The following is a 17,375-nucleotide window of genomic DNA, read 5'->3' on the forward strand; positions in this document are numbered from 1 at the left end:
TCTTTTTTCTGAATTTTGTGGGAGAAAATTAAAATTTTCTTTACATGATTACATTACATCCCATTAAAAATAACTCCCATGGTACTGTTTACTAACTAGGTTGCACTAAAACAGACACGGACACGACACGGGTACGGGAAAACGCAAACTTAAAAATGGCGGACACGGGGACACGAAAATGGTAATATAATAAATATATCAAATTAAAGATAATTTTACAATCTTTCATTTGATATATGTAAATAAACACTTTAAAAACATAAAACACACATAAAATGCAAATAAGTACCAAATAAACAACATGAGTATTTAAAAATAGTCATACAAACCAAATCAAAGAAAACCAAATAAATAGATAAATTTAAGATTTAAAAATCAAGATTAACAAATAACACATTAACAATTTAACATTAACAAATAACAATTAACAAATATTCAAAGAGGATATACAAAAAAATTAAAAACAACATTTCAAAATTCAAATTACAAACACTAAGATTAAGAATTTAAGATTAACAAATAACACATTAACAATTTAACCTTAACAAATAGCAATTAACAAATATTCAAAGAGGATATACAAAAAATCAAGAACAACATTTCAACTTTTATTTTTATTTTTTTTTTCAAAAAAACGTGTCCTTGACTGCTTGTCGTGTCCATGCCGTGTCCGCGTGTCCGAAAAAATATTAAAATATTGGACACTTCATTTGGCGTGTCGGACACGGATTTTCGCGTGTCCGTGTCCGACACGTGTCCGACACGGGACACGCCAGTCTAGAGAAGTGTCCGTGTATTCAAGTTTACTAAGTGGTGTTTTCGGTTACTATTGATCTACGCGTCTCTCTTTGTATTGCATTAAAAAGGAAGTAGGTAAGTTTTAAAAAGTGGTACTTTAATAAATAAAGAGAGAGAATAAATTGTGTGGATGAAATTAAAAGATAGTTAAAATGTATCGATGACATTTAAAAAAGTGGTAGATCATTGTCGAAAAATAGAATGATGCAAATTAAGTGGGATGAATTAAAAGAGAAAATGATGTAAATTCAATGGGATGGTGAGAATATGTTAAATATCATATAATTTATTATTAAGGTTTTAATCAAACACAAATTGTCAAAAGACGATCTTTTTTGAGAGACCTTTTCTAGCCTGGTTCAAATTTTAAAACAAAAGATAATTTAAAAAAACAAAAAAAGATAAACAACATATAACATATTATAAATATCTACTTCACATATTATAAATAAATATTTTATATACAATAAATACTTATTATAAATATAAACATAAATAGGGCTGAACACGGTTTGGTCTAAACCGTAAACCAAATCGGACCAAACCGTAATTTAAATATTCCTCGCCTCCTCTCTCATTCCTCGCCTCCTATCTAATTCCTCGCCTCCTTCGAGGCTTCAACTCTTCGAGCTTCAAGCCTTCAACCCATCGACAGTCGACAGTGCTTCTGTGCTTCTTTGAGTCTTCGACGCTCCTCCTCCAATCTTCATTCTCCAATCTCAGCAGTCACCACGAAATCAAGTGTAGAATCTCGTAATGTAAGTATATTGGTTGATTTTTTGATTTTTTAGGGTTTTTTCAAGCTCTTTAACCGATTGTTGAGAAAACCATGGGAAAAGCCTTCTGTTTTACTGGTCAAAATGCCAAGTATCTGGTTGTGTTTATGTTTCTTGACTTCTGTTTTACTCAGTCATTCTATTTTTCTTAAAAAAACATGTGTAATTGCTTAATTTTCAGTTGAATGTTGAATGAATCTCGTAATGTTAAATTGTTTGATTGGAATTTATCAGTTTTAGGGTTTGATTGGAATTCTGAATGTTGAATGAAATTCTGAATGTTAAATTGTTAATTATGTTGAATGTTGACTGTTAATATGTTGGTATTACTCGTTTGATATGTTGAATGTTAAATTGTTTAAATTCAAAGAATCTCAACTTTCAGTTGAATGTTTAAATTTATCAGTTTTTGTTTAAATTCTCCAGTCTTCCTTCAACTTTTGTTTAAATTGGTTATGGACGAATGGATTGCTTAATTTTCAGTTGAATGTTGAATGAATCTCGTAATGTTAATTGCTTAATTTTACCAGTCACCATCTGAAATTCTGTTTGATTGTAGTATTGGAATTTGGAAGAATCACCATTTTGTTTGATTGTAGTATTGGAAGAATCAACATTCTGAAATTCTGAATGTTAAATTGTTAATTAAGGTTGATATGTTGTTGATATTGGTTGATATTGTAGTCTTTGTAGACTAAATAGATTGTTGATGATCAATTGTAGTTTGCGATGTCGATGGATGAACCTTTTATAGTTTGCGATGAAAATGAAGTGACTAGTGACTACTATGAATTTACTTTATGTTCTATATTATAAAATTAGTGATGTACTTAACTATTGTAAATTTGTGATGTTTCGGATTTGATGATGTATTTTGTTTACTGACTATCGTTTATCTTAGATTCCCGCTCAATAATTTTTTTAAAAAAAAAAAAACCGTAGACCAGACCATAGCAGACCGTTCTAGAACGGTCTGGTCTGGTTCGGTCTGGTCTCTTGACTGGTCTGGTCGGGTTTGAAAATTTTCCAAACCGGAATTTCTGGTCTGGTCTGATTTTTCTGTCAAACCAGACCGGACCGGACGGTGTGCAGCCCTATACATAAACATAAAAAACGTACTAGTGCTACTATATACAGAGACTAAATAGTTTCAACTTCCAAGTATGAGTATAAGTCGAATGCTTAATGCTTTAAGGCTTAAACGTAGGAATGTCTCCCACCTCAACATTATTGGGGCTCTTTGAAACTTGGTAGCTCAAGGAAGTACCAATTTGACTTCTTAGGACTTATTAGGGCAAAGGATATCCTCGTATTTAGTGATAGTCAAATCTCTTAGAAAAGATTAACTTTAAAGAGACTTTACTCAACCTCTAAATTGGACGTGTTGAGTTTGTGTTATAACACTAAATCATTGTTGAATGTAAAACAACTTTTTAAAGTGTAGATGTAGTTTTGTTGCTCATAAGTCTAAATGCCAACTTCCTTTTATCTACTCAATTTGTGAATTTATAAAAACAAATAGAAATTCTCACAAAATGTTGAAATTTTATTAGTTGATGAGACCGTAATAATTTGAAATTCAACTAAATAAAATTAAATTTTTTATGAAATTAACAAAGAAAAGACAAAAGTATAGGGAAATACCACGTGGTAACTCTGAGGTATTGGGTATTTCACGTGATAACCAAAGCTTTTTAAAAATTCACGCGGTATCCCTAAGGTTTACCAAATTCTTTCTCTGTGACCTTTTTACACAAAAAAAGTATGAAAACATTAAGTACAAAGCTTAAACCTTGTTATATACCTATTTAATCGCTTTACCAGATCAAATTGCAACACTTTTATAAATTTTTCCAAAAAACATAAATCCTAACTCTACTATCTTTCCTCAAAATCACATTTTTCTCCCAAATTCAAACCCTAATTTTTTTTAGTTCTCTTCTACTATCAAATTATAAAACCAATGCAATTTGATCTGGTGAAACGAATAAATAGGCGTACAACAAGGTTTAAGCTTTGTAATTAACGTTTTCAATCGTTTTAAATGTAAAAAGATCACAGAGAAAGAATTTGATAAATCTCAAAATTACCGCGTTAATTTGTAAAAAACTTTGATTACCACCTAGAAAGACATGACTTCCAAAGTATTATATTCTCGTAATTTCCATGAAATTTACTTTCTCTATTATAACAAATTGAGCAACAATTCATACTCCCCTTGCGGCTTGCTTATACTCGGCAAAACCAGTTCCTAGTAAACTCGTTCTGCTCAGTCGAATTACATTTTTCTAGACCTAATCAAACATCGGGCCGTGCCGGCCCAGGTGGAAAAAACAGCCCATTGATGCAGGCCGGGCCGAAGTGCGGGCCTAAAAGTTCCTTCCAAACCCGTAATATGCGGGCTTGCGGACCTATGTTATATATTATTTATACATAATTAAAAACACAAATTACAAATAATTGAAATAAACAAATACAATTGTTGCATATTATACATAATTTAAAACACAAATTACAAATAAGTGAAATGAACAAATACAATTGTTACATATTATACATAATGTAAAACAAATTCAAAATGCAAATCATAAACAAGCTAGTAAACAAATAGTAAATCAATGAAATAATGAATAGATCCTCAACAAATGATTTGACAATCGTCATCATCATCTTCACGATCTACATTTTCGGACCCAGCCCGGCCCAGTCTGCGGGCCAAACGCCAATCCCAAACCCGTTCCAAAAAAATCAGGCCACTTATTTTCTGCCTAAACCCGCCCATCGGGCCATATTTTGGTACCCAAACCATCGCTTTTTCTTTACGGGCCGGGCCGCCATGATTAGGTCTACAATTTTCTAATCTCTTCTCATTATCATCTTCGCAATCCCCCTTCTCTTTGATCCTCTTTCTTCTGTAATTAGGGTTCCTTTTCACTTTGTTCCTCTCACTCTTAGGTAATTCTTTTGTATTTCATCTTTTTGTTTTTGTGTAATATCCAGCATCATTTGACTGTTTCTGTGTTTGATTTGTGGTAGATCTGCCTCCCTTTTTGTTGATTTTAAAGATTTTTTTTAAAAAATTATTTGAAGTTTTTTTATAGGGTTTTATTTTGCTTATTACTGTTACATTTGTTTTTTTAATGGTTCATCCATTTTAGGTTTTTTCTTATGCTTAATTGTGTATCTAGTTTGTTTTCTGTGTATGCTAGTAATAGTATGCTTTCTATTGTTGTTTCTCTTGTTTTTGTTTCGAGAAAAAGAAATTGCTTCCTTTTTTCGTTTCTTTTTTTGTTGCTCGAATGGTTAGTGATTTTTCAGGCATGGAGACTCTATCGTGTTGCTATAACTGATTACTATATTGTCAAAGGGCTAATTAGTCTATTTTGTACAGTAGTTGATCATTATTCTACTGCATTTCAGGCTACATTTGATGTGTTTCAGCCTCTTAATCTGCATAAATTAATTGTGCAAAGACCTTTATGCTGTTTTCTTGCTCTGAAATTATTCCTGATTTTGTTACACCCCAATTTAATAATAATTGATATTCATATTTTCTAGAAACATGGACAAATTGTTATCTTATACTAATACGGTATACACAGTTTGTTTTGGCATTTAGCAAGTGCCTAGAATGATATTCATTCAGCAATATGGAAACTTTAAAGGTTTTGTTGGGATTAAAATCCGCAATTTTGATTTTTATCCTACTCTTACTTGCTTTATGCAATTGTATTGTTTTTTTTTTCCATTTGCCTGTTACGAAAATTGCTGTGTGGATATCGATTGCTGATTTACTGATTTCATTCTCTGTTGTGGATACTCTCTACCTTATCCCTAGTTATTTTCCCCTGATTTTCAATGATAAGAATTCTATTGTTGGTACATTAGTCTATTTTGTACAGTAGTTGATCATTATTCTGCTGCATTTCAGGCTACATTTGATGTGTTTCAGCCTCTTAATTGTGCAAAGACCTTTATGCTGTTTTCTTGCTCTGAAATTATTCCTGATTTTGCTACACCACAATTTAATCATTTTTAATACTGATAATTTCGAGAAAAATGGACAAATCTTTATCTTATACTAACACGGTATACACAGTTTGTTTCGGCATTTAGCAAGTGCCTAGAATGGGGCTCATATAATGTCAGGACCTGCACTGTTGACAATGAACGCTGTTGCTCAATTGAGTCGAAGGGTTTTGCATCCTGCCCCGTTCTTGCATTTCCTGTCTCGAGCATTTTGTAATTGTAGTTTAGATGGTGATGGTGATGGTATTAATGCTACGAATGATTTTGGCCCTATTGAAAAATTGATTAGGGAGTTTTGGAAAAGTTCTAAAGTTGATGCTTGTAAAGAGGATGATGACGACAGTCGAATTCAGGGTAGTTTTGATCTTGAGCTGAATTTTTTGGACACTGCACAGAAAAATGCAGATAGGGTGTTTGATGTGTTAAGGCAAGATGGTCCTGGGTATAATATGAAGTTGGCATTGGATGAATTGAATGTAAGGGTTTCTGGCCTTCTTGTTAGGCTAGTTCTTTCAAAAATTTTGAAGATTATAAGTTATGAAAATAAAACTTTGTGTGCCAAATTGGCTTATAAGTTTTTTGTATGGTCTAGTGAGGAGGAATACTACAAACATACATTGAACGCGTACCATTTGTTGATGAAGATTTTTGCGGCTGCTGAGGAGTTTAAAGCAATGTGGCGATTAGTTGATGAGATGACTGAGAAGGGCTATCCAGTAACTGCACGAACATTCAATATTTTGATTTGTAGTTGTCGTGAATTAGGGTTGCAAAGAACAATTGTTGAAAGGTTTATCAAATCAAAGACGTTTAACTACCTCCCTTTCAAAAGTTCCTATAATGCAATTTTCGTTTGCCTTCTTAGAATAAATCAGCACAAGTTGATTGAGTGGGTGTATCAGCAAATGGTAGCTGATGGCCATTTGCCAGACACTCTAACTTATAATATACATCTGTGCACAATATAGGCTAGGTATGATAGATCATTTTCATCGGTTGCTAGATCAAATGGGTAGGAATGGACATTGTCCCGATATTCATACTTTTAACGTCCTTCTTCATGTCCTTGGGAAAGGAGATAAGCTTTCAAAAGCCCATGAAATAATCAACGATATGATCAAGAAAGGGCAATATATCCATCGCATCTCAAGATTTAAGAAATATAGAAAACACTGAGTTGCGGGTTTGTGTCATTGTAACTGTTACTTGAGGTATTAATTGATTTTTACACATACACCGCTTTCTTGCTTCTAGTGCTCGATGTATGTTGAGCGCAAATGGTATGATAAACTCTTCGATTACCCGATTTTGCTTCACAAATTCTTGTATGAGACGGTCTTACCGTGAAATATGCCTTATATTTGGGTTAAATTACCTAATAATAGAAACTTTTAATGTATGGGCTTCTTGTATTGAGGTCGTCTCACCGTGAGACAATCTCATACAAGACGGGCTGTTTTTGCTTTATGAAATTTATGGTTAAGCTTCATACACATGTTTCATCATGCCTTTGCCACATTTGACCGCAACTTCATTGGGTGCGAATGTTATACTTCCTCCGTTTCACTATACATGTTGTATTTGATTTATCCAATGTGTTATTTTGATCATTTATATTGAACTATACACGTCTAAAAACTATAAAATCTTAATATTATAAAAGTATGAGATTAAACAATTCAAATTAAATTCAAATTAACTATACTTTTTCTTATACATTAGACTTAATATACAAAATAAACTTAAATGATGAATAGTGTTAAAAATTCTTAAGTAGCAAGTATTCAGAACGGTGGAAGTATTTTATGTAATAAATTAGTTTCTTATTGGAAAGAGCTGTGTTTGGTGGGAGACAATTGGCCAATGGAATATTGATCATGCAGTACGAGCTGATGATATTATTTACATCATTGTCTCATTAAATCCCTTTCATGTTGTGATGATTTCTTCGATCAACTTAAGTGGTTGCTGAAATGTTCAATTTTTCACTTTCTTGCTTACGTACTGAAATCTAGGTGCTTACATTTGTTCGATCTTTGACTTTTAAGATAATTCAAAATAATTACGTGATTATTTTAAGATTATAATTAATCACTTTAAGATTATAAGTGATTAATTTAAACTTAGTAGCTTCTGAATTAGAAATAAATAAAATATAAAACGAGTGATTGTAAATTCAACATAAAGTATTTCCTCTGATCCTCTCATTTATCATCATTTTTTATTTTAGGTTGTTTCTTTCATTTTACATTATTTTTATCTTTAAAACTGAACCACTACTTTCTTTTAATATAATCCATACATTTTACTCCCTCCTATTCTTCCAATTAATCTCATTTATTTTTGGGTTACTATTCACTTATCAATCTTAATATATATTTATTCTTGATATATAAGTTAAAACATAGTCAAGTGAGATTTTGTTTGATTCGTCTCAATGCAAGGATTATTAATATTGAATTTTCATAATTTTTAATTAAACATAACTTGAGATATTAAGGGTTAAAATATCGTCTCGACAAATATAAAAAAGAGTAAATAAGACTAATAGATTAAATAAGAGGGAGTAATACTTTATTAATTTCATCCACACAATTTAATTTTTCTTTATTTATTATCAAATATCAACATTTTCTTAAAAATAATTTACTTAATCTTTGATACTAGATCAAAAGCAAGAAAGAGTAAACGGGAAGATAATAGCGAGATGGATGAGTATGAAATTATAAAACAATCTTGTACAACATCTCTAACCATGCGTTCAACACATACAATTAGTTAATTTGTGATCAATTTAAAATTGTAAATGATCATATTAAGTTTACAAATGATCTTAAGATTATTAATGATAAATTATTTTGAACTAGTCCATGATCTTATAGTAAAACTGTCATATTTGAAAATTTGTTTTATATTTTCTCTGTCTCTCTTAATTTGCACCTCTTTTTATTTTTATTTGTCTTACTAATTTTACATCATTTTTTTTTTTACAATAACTCTATTTGTTTCTTTAAATGTTATTTACAAACTTATTATATCTCTCTATCTTAACCAGACATTCATTTATTTTTTTATGGGTGTATTTTCATCAAGACGGATAGATAAGTATTTATAAGACGAACGAAAAGCAGGGCACTTATGAAATTTGAAAAATATAGGATTTGTCGGGCAGCAGTGACAACTGACAACGGGCCTCCTTCACTCCCCTTGCTTGTACTCGGCAAAGTCATTTACCAGTGAACTCGTTCTGGATTAAACCTCCCGCTTCTTCTACTCATTCCAATTACAATTTCATATTTTCTCTCTCCTCATTATCATCTTCGCAATCCCCTTCTCTTTGATCCTCTTGCTTCTGTAATTAGGGTTTCTATTCACTTTGCTCCTCTCACACTTAGGTAATTCGTTTGTATTCCATCTTTTTGTTTTTGTGTATTATCCAGCATCATTTTACTGTTTCTGTGTTTGATTTGTGGTAGATCTGCCTCCTTTTTTGTTGATTGTTTAGATTTTTTAAAAATATGATTTTAGGTTTTTTTAACGTTTGTTGAGTTTTAGTATAGGATTTTATTCTTTGGTTGTTACTGTTGCATTTGTTTTAAATGGTTCATCTATTTTAGGTTTTTTCTTATGCTTAATTATGTATCTAATTTGTTTCATATGTGTGCTAGTAATAGTATGCTTTCTTTTGTTGTTTCTCTTGTTTTTGCTTCGAGAAAAAGAAATTGCTTCCTTTATTGGTTTCTTGTTTTGTTGCTTGAATTGTTAGTGTTTTTTCAGGCATGGAGACTCTATCGCGCTGCTATTAGTGGTTACTATATCGTTATGGGGCTAATTAGTCTAATTTGTACAGTAGCTGATCGTTATTGTGCTGCATTTCAGGGTACATTTATATGTTTTGCCTTTTAATCTGCATAAATTAATTGTGCAAAGACCTTTATGCTGTTTTCTTGCTCTGAAATTATTCCTGATTTTGTTACACCCCAATTTAATAATAATTGATATTCATATTTTCTAGAAACATGGACAAATTGTTATCTTATACTAATACGGTATACACAGTTTGTTTTGGCATTTAGCAAGTGCCTAGAATGATATTCATTCAGCAATATGGAAACTTTAAAGGTTTTGTTGGGATTAAAATCCGCAATTTTGATTTTTATCCTACTCTTACTTGCTTTATGCAATTGTATTGTTTTTTTTTCCATTTGCCTGTTACGAAAATTGCTGTGTGGATATCGATTGCTGATTTACTGATTTCATTCTCTGTTGTGGATACTCTCTACCTTATCCCTAGTTATTTTCCCCTGATTTTCAATGATAAGAATTCTATTGTTGGTACATTAGTCTATTTTGTACAGTAGTTGATCATTATTCTGCTGCATTTCAGGCTACATTTGATGTGTTTCAGCCTCTTAATTGTGCAAAGACCTTTATGCTGTTTTCTTGCTCTGAAATTATTCCTGATTTTGCTACACCACAATTTAATCATTTTTAATACTGATAATTTCGAGAAAAATGGACAAATCTTTATCTTATACTAACACGGTATACACAGTTTGTTTCGGCATTTAGCAAGTGCCTAGAATGGGGCTCATATAATGTCAGGACCTGCACTGTTGACAATGAACGCTGTTGCTCAATTGAGTCGAAGGGTTTTGCATCCTGCCCCGTTCTTGCATTTCCTGTCTCGAGCATTTTGTAATTGTAGTTTAGATGGTGATGGTGATGGTGTTAATGCTACGAATGATTTTGGCCCTATTGAAAAATTGATTAGGGAGTTTTGGAAAAGTTCTAAAGTTGATGCTTGTAAAGAGGATGATGACGACAGTCGAATTCAGGGTAGTTTTGATCTTGAGCTGAATTTTTTGGACATTGCACAGAAAAATGCAGATAGGGTGTTTGATGTGTTAAGGCAAGATGGTCCTGGGTATAATATGAAGTTGGCATTGGATGAATTGAATGTAAGGGTTTCTGGCCTTCTTGTTAGGCTAGTTCTTTCAAAAATTTTGAAGATTATAAGTTATGAAAATAAAACTTTGTGTGCCAAATTGGCTTATAAGTTTTTTGTATGGTCTAGTGAGGAGGAATACTACAAACATACATTGAACGCGTACCATTTGTTGATGAAGATTTTTGCGGCTGCTGAGGAGTTTAAAGCAATGTGGCGATTAGTTGATGAGATGACTGAGAAGGGCTATCCAGTAACTGCACGAACATTCAATATTTTGATTTGTAGTTGTCATGAGTTAGGGTTGCAAAGAACAATTGTTGAAAGGTTTATCAAATCAAAGACGTTTAACTACCGCCCTTTCAAAAGTTCCTATAATGCAATTTTCGTTTGCCTTCTTAGAATAAATCAGCACAAGTTGATTGAGTGGGTGTATCAGCAAATGGTAGCTGATGGCCATTTGCCAGACACTCTAACTTATAATACACTCATCTGTGCACAATATAGGCTAGGTAAGATGGATCATGTTCATCGGTTGCTAGATCAAATGGGTAGGAATGGACATTATCCCGATATTCATACTTTTAACCTCCTTCTTCATGTCCTTGGGAAAGGAGATAAGCCATATGCTGCGCTCAATCTTTTGAATCATATGAGGGAAGTTGGAATTCATCCCAATTCTCTCCACTTCACCACATTGATCGATGGTTTGAGTCGTGCAGGTAATATGGATGCTTGCAAGTACTTCTTTGAAGAAATGAACAAGAATGGTTTCAAGCCCGATGTTGTCAGTTACACTGTTTTGATTAGTGGATACATTGCAGCAGGCGAGCTTGAGAAGGCGCAGCAGCTGTTCAATGGTATGATTGAGGAGGGACAACTGCCTAATGTTTTTACATACAACTCTATCATTCGGGGACTTTGTATGGCCGGGAAGTTTGATGAGGCGTGCTCTATGCTAAAGGAAATGGAAAAAAGAGGTTGTAGCCCAAATTTTCTTGTGTACAATACCTTAATTAATAAATTGCGAAACAATGGTAAACTTTCAAAAGCCCATGAAATAATCAACGATATGATCAAGAAAGGGCAATATGTCCATCGCATCTCAAGATTTAGGAAATATAGAAAATACTGAGTTGCGGGTTTGTGACATTGTAACTGTTACTTGAGGTATTAATTGATTTTTACACATACACCGCTTTCTTGCTTCTAGTGCTCGATATATGTTGAGCGCAAATGTGATACAAATGTGGTTGTATCAAATGAAGATACCAAAGGAGCCCACACAAGGCTGCATAGGCTGCATACAGACCACACAGAACAGGTCGTGGTTTCAGAACAACACAACAGCAAAACTAGCGAACAGGCCACCATGCACGACACGTGGAGACCAAACCTGTGCATCCAGGACTTGGGCTACAGTGGAAATGGAATCTTGGTACTTTGATCTAGCCATCAAGGGCCTAGGACGATGCTAACAATCCACGTGGAGTCCTAGAAGCTGAGCTGAAGGAGGGCCGCTCGATAGTTTCCAGATCAGAATCTGTCTAAGAGTTTTTTGTTTTCTGTTTTCTGTTTTAAGTGTTTTGTAATAGCACGTGTCTTTTTAATGAGGCGTGTACTAATATAGCCGTTATGTTAGTTGAGAGCTCTATATAAAGAGAGCCTCACCTGTGTAATAAACAACTTATGTTCAACAACTTATGTTTCAGATTTAATCAAAGTAATATAAAGGTATTTTGGAAAGAGTTTTTTGTTTTCTTCTTCGAAGTTGGAGGCAACTTCATCAAAGGCTACAGAGTATTCTTTGATCCTTGGAGTGTTAAGAGTTATGGAGCAACCTTGATACTTTAAGGAAACCTCGAGTACAAAGTCTGGAAGACTTGTACATATCAGTTTTGTGTCAGTCATAGAGGAGGGTCACAGGTGATCACCATCGGAATGTCAAGAAAGGATTTCTTAGTTCTGCTTGTGATTGTTTCGTGTTCTTTTCATGATTATTTGTTAATGGTTGGGCAAGGTGGGGTGGGACTGATTCTTGTATTTTTCTTGGTGGGTTGGCCGGTTATGGTGTGGTTGGGCTGGTGGTGATGGTTGGTCGGGTAAGAGGTGGCGCAGGGGGTAGCGTTGGGGGTGAACAAACGGTGGGGGCTGGACAAACGGAAACAATGAGGGAAGGGATAAAATCTTTTTATTATTATTGTTCTAAAAAGTTTATTTTCCTTTTTGTTTTTGCAAAAATAACATCGCTCGTTACCAAGTCATAGGATATGCGTGTGAGTAAACTCCTACACTAGGTTGGATTATGAAAATAATCCGAAGGTGAGATTATTATGAGCGGATGACTAAAAGACATCAAAATTTCCTTTTTTTATAACAAATTGAAATTGATATAAATGATGTTGTTTCCTTTTGTTTTAAGGTTTTGGTTAGTTGGCTTTGGGTTGGGTATGGGTGTGTGTACTCTGGCAGTATCTGTGTCCTATGTTACTCTTCATTTAGCTTGTTGAAAATTTAGATAGAGATAAGAAAGGGGAAAGAGGAGAAAACAAGACCCCAATCTTTATTCAATCCAATTTCTGCCTTTTGGTCCCCTTGTCTTTTCTTTCAAACCATACCATTTCTGCCTCTTCTGTAAAGGATGTTACTCTTGCTAGTTCTGGTTTTCTTAAATTAAGAGTGGCTTTTTGACTGCAACATTTTAATTTTCAAGGTCTGTGAAAAGTCTTCTGGGGAAAGTCTTTTGCAAATGCAGCTTCTTATCGCATTGAGGAACTTTGTTGTGGCTCTTGGTTATCAGTCACCTGTTTGCTACAATATACTACTGCACATTTTGCAAAGAGGAGTAGATGTGAATGGTCCAGATGAACTCAATCTTATGGAGGATAGTATGCTGGTAAGCTGTATTGCTTTTAAAGGGTCCACAATTTGAATCCTGGAATACTCATAGTCTAATGTGTTTCCAGTTGTGGGAGACTACCCTTTCATATGCTCCATCAATGGTTACTCAGCTATTGGACTTATTTCCAAGTCTTGTGGATATCATTGAAAGAAGTTTTGATCATCTGACGGTTAGATTTTCTGTTTGACTTGGTTCCGTTTGCTTGATTCCGTGTATTCGTTTTGGTTACTGCAAACGTATGAATAATTAACTATGTAGTGTTAGTTGTTTTTTTGATATTGCTTCAAAAGCCTCAAGATCTTGACAAAAGCAAATGCAAACCAAAACATTGAATAAATGAATATTGTTAGTAAATAAGTACCAGTGTTAACGGATACTAGATTAAGGTTTTTTTTGTCATCCTGATTATTATACAGGTTCGATTTCAGTCTCTTATCATTATCTCTGTGCCTCTGTTGCTTGAATGCAGGTTGCGGTTGAAATCATTGAGGATTACATAATCTTGGGTGGCAATGAGTTCTTAAGTCGACATGCCTCTAGTGTAGCTAAGCTCTTGGATATGATAGTTGGCAATGTAAATGATAAGGGCCTTCTTTCGGTTCTCCCTGTCATTGATATTCTAGTGCAGGTATACATACGTAACTCCATTGTTGAGTTGTTTTTTTATATTGTACTAGTGTTTTGATGTTACCATCCCTGTATTGACCTGATTTTATGCTTTCCTGTGACATAATCATAGTCGATTAGATGCCTGTATTGAATAGATCCATTCCTTAAAGTTTCTATTTCACTATTGGTCCAATTTTTTTAAAAAGGGTTCTGCTTCAAACAAATTAGGTTGTTGGATGTCTGTTTGATTAGCACTGAACTGCGAAGCATATTTTATTGTGAAAGGGATCCAAGTGCTCGTATTATCTCATGCTTTTAATTAACAAAATTTCGCCACTGAATGGATCACTGCTTGCTGTTACAATTTTGTGCATAATTTCAACTGGATCTAAGATTCTACAATTTTCTTTTCTGCAGTGTTACCCTATTGAAGTTCCTCCACTTATCAGCAGTACTCTCCAGGTACCTTCTGGTTTTTCTCTATAATATTGAATTTTCTGATCCCATATAATATTAAATTTGCGTGTATGTGCTTACAGAAATTGGTGGTTGTGTGTTTATGTGGAGGAGATGAGTGTGATCCCTCAAAAAAAGCTGTAAAATCATCCTCTGCTGCTATTTTAGCAAGAGTTCTAGTGCTGAATACCAATTACCTAGCTCAATTAACATCTGAGTCTTCACTTTTACAACTGCTCCAAGGTGCAGGTTTCCCTATGGATGAAAACATACTTCTCTGTCTGGTTGATATATGGTTAGAGCAGGTCAGTGTGCATGCAATTTACTGTCTACATTAGTTAGTCATGGCAGGGACCCTAGTTTTCTGTCTAGTGGATGAAACACTCGTAACAACAGTCATAGTACAAAATTGCGGTAACGGTCGCGATCATGGTAATGGAATGGTGATGCAGTAACGGAAGTGATGTGGTTATTGTAACGCCTAAATATTGGTCGGAAGCATGAGATATCCCTTTCGACGACCTAAAATACGGTTTTTTTTTTACACCTTTACTGTGTGGGAAATATCGGTTCACATTTTTTTTGAAAACCATTACAATGCGGCTGATGTTATGCGAAGCGACATTGTTTTTGCACTGGGGCAATAGTTTAGGCTTGTGCTTGTATCGTAAAAAATTGAGGATACACTTTCAGACTTATAATTCTTAGCACACACTTCTTTCATAGTTTCTTTTGTTTAATACAAGGCTGCGAGCTATTATATGGTCACTCTGAACTTGATTGGGTGCAGGTTGATAATATGACTTTAATTCAGAGAAAAACTATTGGCCTAGCACTTTCTATAATTTTGACCTTAAGGTTGCCTCAAGTTCCTGATAAACTCGACCAGATTCTGAGGTAGTTATGTTAATATTGCAACGAATCTCTATATCTGGTCCTTGGTGATGTATCCTTGATTTGATCATCTTACATTTTTCCTTCAGTGCTTGTACCAGTGTGATAATGGGTGGTAATGAGGACTTGTCAGAGGGTGAGTCCAGGTATGATATTCAAATATCTATCAGTTTTTGAATTTCAGTGGCTGATGTGTTGATTGACTTTATTCGCCCCGTCCTATTATATTTCTTCTCCTTATTCAGTGGTGATTACATGACTTCCATCAGGCCTCAAATTGAAGGAACTGTTCTGAGTAAAGAGTTCAAGAAGAGGCAGGTACACAGTTTAGGAACAAACAATTATAAAGAAAGTTATTTTTTACCAGAGTGCAGGTGATTGTTAATATTGACGCAAGTTCATATTTTGATTTAGATCAAAGCCTCGGATCCAATCAGTCAGATGTCCTTAGAGAATGCAGTGAGAGACAACCTTCAAACGTGTGTTGCCCTTCATGGAGATGCCTTTAATGCTGCAATAAATAGAATGCATCCTGCTGCACTGGCTCAAATGAAGGAAGCATTGAAGATGTCATAGCAAAGCAACTGAAATTGCCTGTTGTCAACGTAGTTACTCCTTGCAATTTTTGATTCTCATGCTTGGGGTTGATGAGATTACATCCCGTGAGTTGATATATCTATTTGTAAGTTGGCTTCTCTCTTTCCTTGCTCGTGCACTTCCTATTTGATTTATATATCTCATATCCTGAAAGTTGAAGCCTGCCTAATTTTAATCGTTTTTTATCTAATCATCCAAGATATATTCCAGAACAGAGGTTTGAGTGTTGGTCGTGGATTAAATATTATAATTATGTCCACATATCGTTAGTAAGGTTGTTTTCTATGAAAACCAACGGGTTTGCCAAACTGAACTAAATGAGATTAATCTGTATTAAACGGAAGGTGAAAATGCGACTAAAAGTGATATGCTGGTCCGAGTTGAATTGATTAATAGTTCATAACGGGCCGTTAATCTCATTGTGAATTACCTTGCAGGGAATTTATAACCCCATTTGTGAGCAATCTTATTATCTTGCATTTCCTTTTGTTTTTTCTTTACCTATGATCTAGAAATGGTTATCTGATTATCTCTTACCCGTGTCACGATGTCAAGTAAAATTGAGAAAGGGTAGGTAGTTATATAGTTATATATGCACTAATTCTTTATTGAGACCGTCTCACCATGAGACGGTTTCAATTGGGTCAGTCCAAACTTAAAAAAAAAACCGCTGCTTTTACAATTTAAATTTCATTATTTTTTTTTACAGCTAGTCTCTTGAGAGACGTATTTCAAGCTCAGCCTATTAAAGATTAATACTTATTTATCGTATTTTTAATGCCTAGTTATAATATCCTTAATGCTTATTTTGAATATCTTAAATGTCTATTTACATTATTCTTATACCTACTTACAATATTTTAAAAAATATATAATGGGTTGACTCAATTAGAGATGGTCTCTTAAAGAGACCGTCTCTCACAAGAATTTGTGTTTTTTTTTATGTTTTTCTCCAATGGAGTGCATGTATGAGCTCGTCTCACGGTGAGACGGTCTCATACAAGACTTGCCGGATAATATTTGGAGAATACTTGTTGGCTGGTTCCGTATCTATTTCATTCCGACTTGATCTATGTATAGTGAGCCTGACTAGATTTCGTGTTCCTTACAGGTGCGTGTAGATTTCATTGCCAATTTTTAATGGCGAGTTTGTTGCATGTAGCCAATTCTTTACGATTCTTTCCCATTTGTGTCGGGGATTTCTCTCCATATTATTTTTACTTAGAATCATCCTGTTCGTCATGCTGCTTGGCGATAGGAACTTTGGTCATAGGCATTTGATAGAAAAGCGCACGCAAATTATGTAATGAACTCAAATTGTGTTATATCATGTGTTAAAAAATCATAATGATTTGATTACATTAAA

General features: G+C 34.0%; 2 protein-coding genes and 1 pseudogene across 5 annotated transcripts; all 3 read left to right on the plus strand.

The window, feature by feature from the left end:
* Positions 1-5,049: 5,049 nt before the first annotated feature.
* On the plus strand, positions 5,050-6,779 carry LOC130799220 (pentatricopeptide repeat-containing protein At1g55630-like; annotated as a pseudogene).
* Positions 6,780-8,741: 1,962 nt separating this feature from the next.
* LOC130800021 (pentatricopeptide repeat-containing protein At1g55630-like) lies at positions 8,742-14,874 on the plus strand. 4 transcript variants are annotated; one of them, XM_057663350.1, is made up of 6 exons: positions 8,758-8,998; positions 13,265-13,447; positions 13,518-13,622; positions 13,923-14,081; positions 14,480-14,524; positions 14,602-14,874. In XM_057663350.1, exons 2-6 carry the CDS (start codon positions 13,301-13,303, stop codon positions 14,854-14,856), a joined length of 711 nt encoding a protein of 236 aa, XP_057519333.1. In that variant the 5' UTR covers positions 8,758-8,998; positions 13,265-13,300; the 3' UTR covers positions 14,857-14,874. The 4 variants fall into 4 exon arrangements, with proteins under 4 accessions (XP_057519330.1, XP_057519332.1, XP_057519333.1 ...); XM_057663347.1 differs by lacking the exons at positions 13,265-13,447; positions 13,518-13,622; positions 13,923-14,081; positions 14,480-14,524; positions 14,602-14,874 and adding an exon at positions 10,159-12,297 and having other exon boundaries at positions 8,742-8,998; XM_057663349.1 differs by lacking the exons at positions 13,265-13,447; positions 13,518-13,622; positions 13,923-14,081; positions 14,480-14,524; positions 14,602-14,874 and adding an exon at positions 9,991-12,297 and having other exon boundaries at positions 8,751-8,998.
* Positions 14,875-15,193: 319 nt separating this feature from the next.
* LOC130800022 (uncharacterized) lies at positions 15,194-17,375 on the plus strand. Its single transcript, XM_057663351.1, has 5 exons — positions 15,194-15,415; positions 15,502-15,558; positions 15,658-15,730; positions 15,827-16,094; positions 17,121-17,375. Exons 1-4 carry the CDS (start codon positions 15,318-15,320, stop codon positions 15,986-15,988), a joined length of 390 nt encoding a protein of 129 aa, XP_057519334.1. The 5' UTR covers positions 15,194-15,317; the 3' UTR covers positions 15,989-16,094; positions 17,121-17,375.

Source organism: Amaranthus tricolor, chromosome 14 (genome assembly GCF_026212465.1).
Source record: "Amaranthus tricolor cultivar Red isolate AtriRed21 chromosome 14, ASM2621246v1, whole genome shotgun sequence".
NCBI classification, from domain to species: domain Eukaryota; kingdom Viridiplantae; phylum Streptophyta; class Magnoliopsida; order Caryophyllales; family Amaranthaceae; genus Amaranthus; species Amaranthus tricolor.

Excerpts from the sequence above, each read along its gene's own strand:
- LOC130800021 (XM_057663347.1), top strand. The coding sequence starts at position 10,202 with ATGTCAGGACCTGCACTGTTGACAATGAACGCTGTTGCTCAATTGAGT.
- LOC130800022 (XM_057663351.1), top strand. The coding sequence starts at position 15,318 with ATGACTTTAATTCAGAGAAAAACTATTGGCCTAGCACTTTCTATAATT. Across the intron at positions 15,416-15,501 it reads AAACTCGACCAGATTCTGAG|TGCTTGTACCAGTGTGATAA; the intron begins GTAGTTATGTTA and ends TTTTTCCTTCAG. Across the intron at positions 15,731-15,826 it reads AAGAGTTCAAGAAGAGGCAG|ATCAAAGCCTCGGATCCAAT; the intron begins GTACACAGTTTA and ends ATTTTGATTTAG.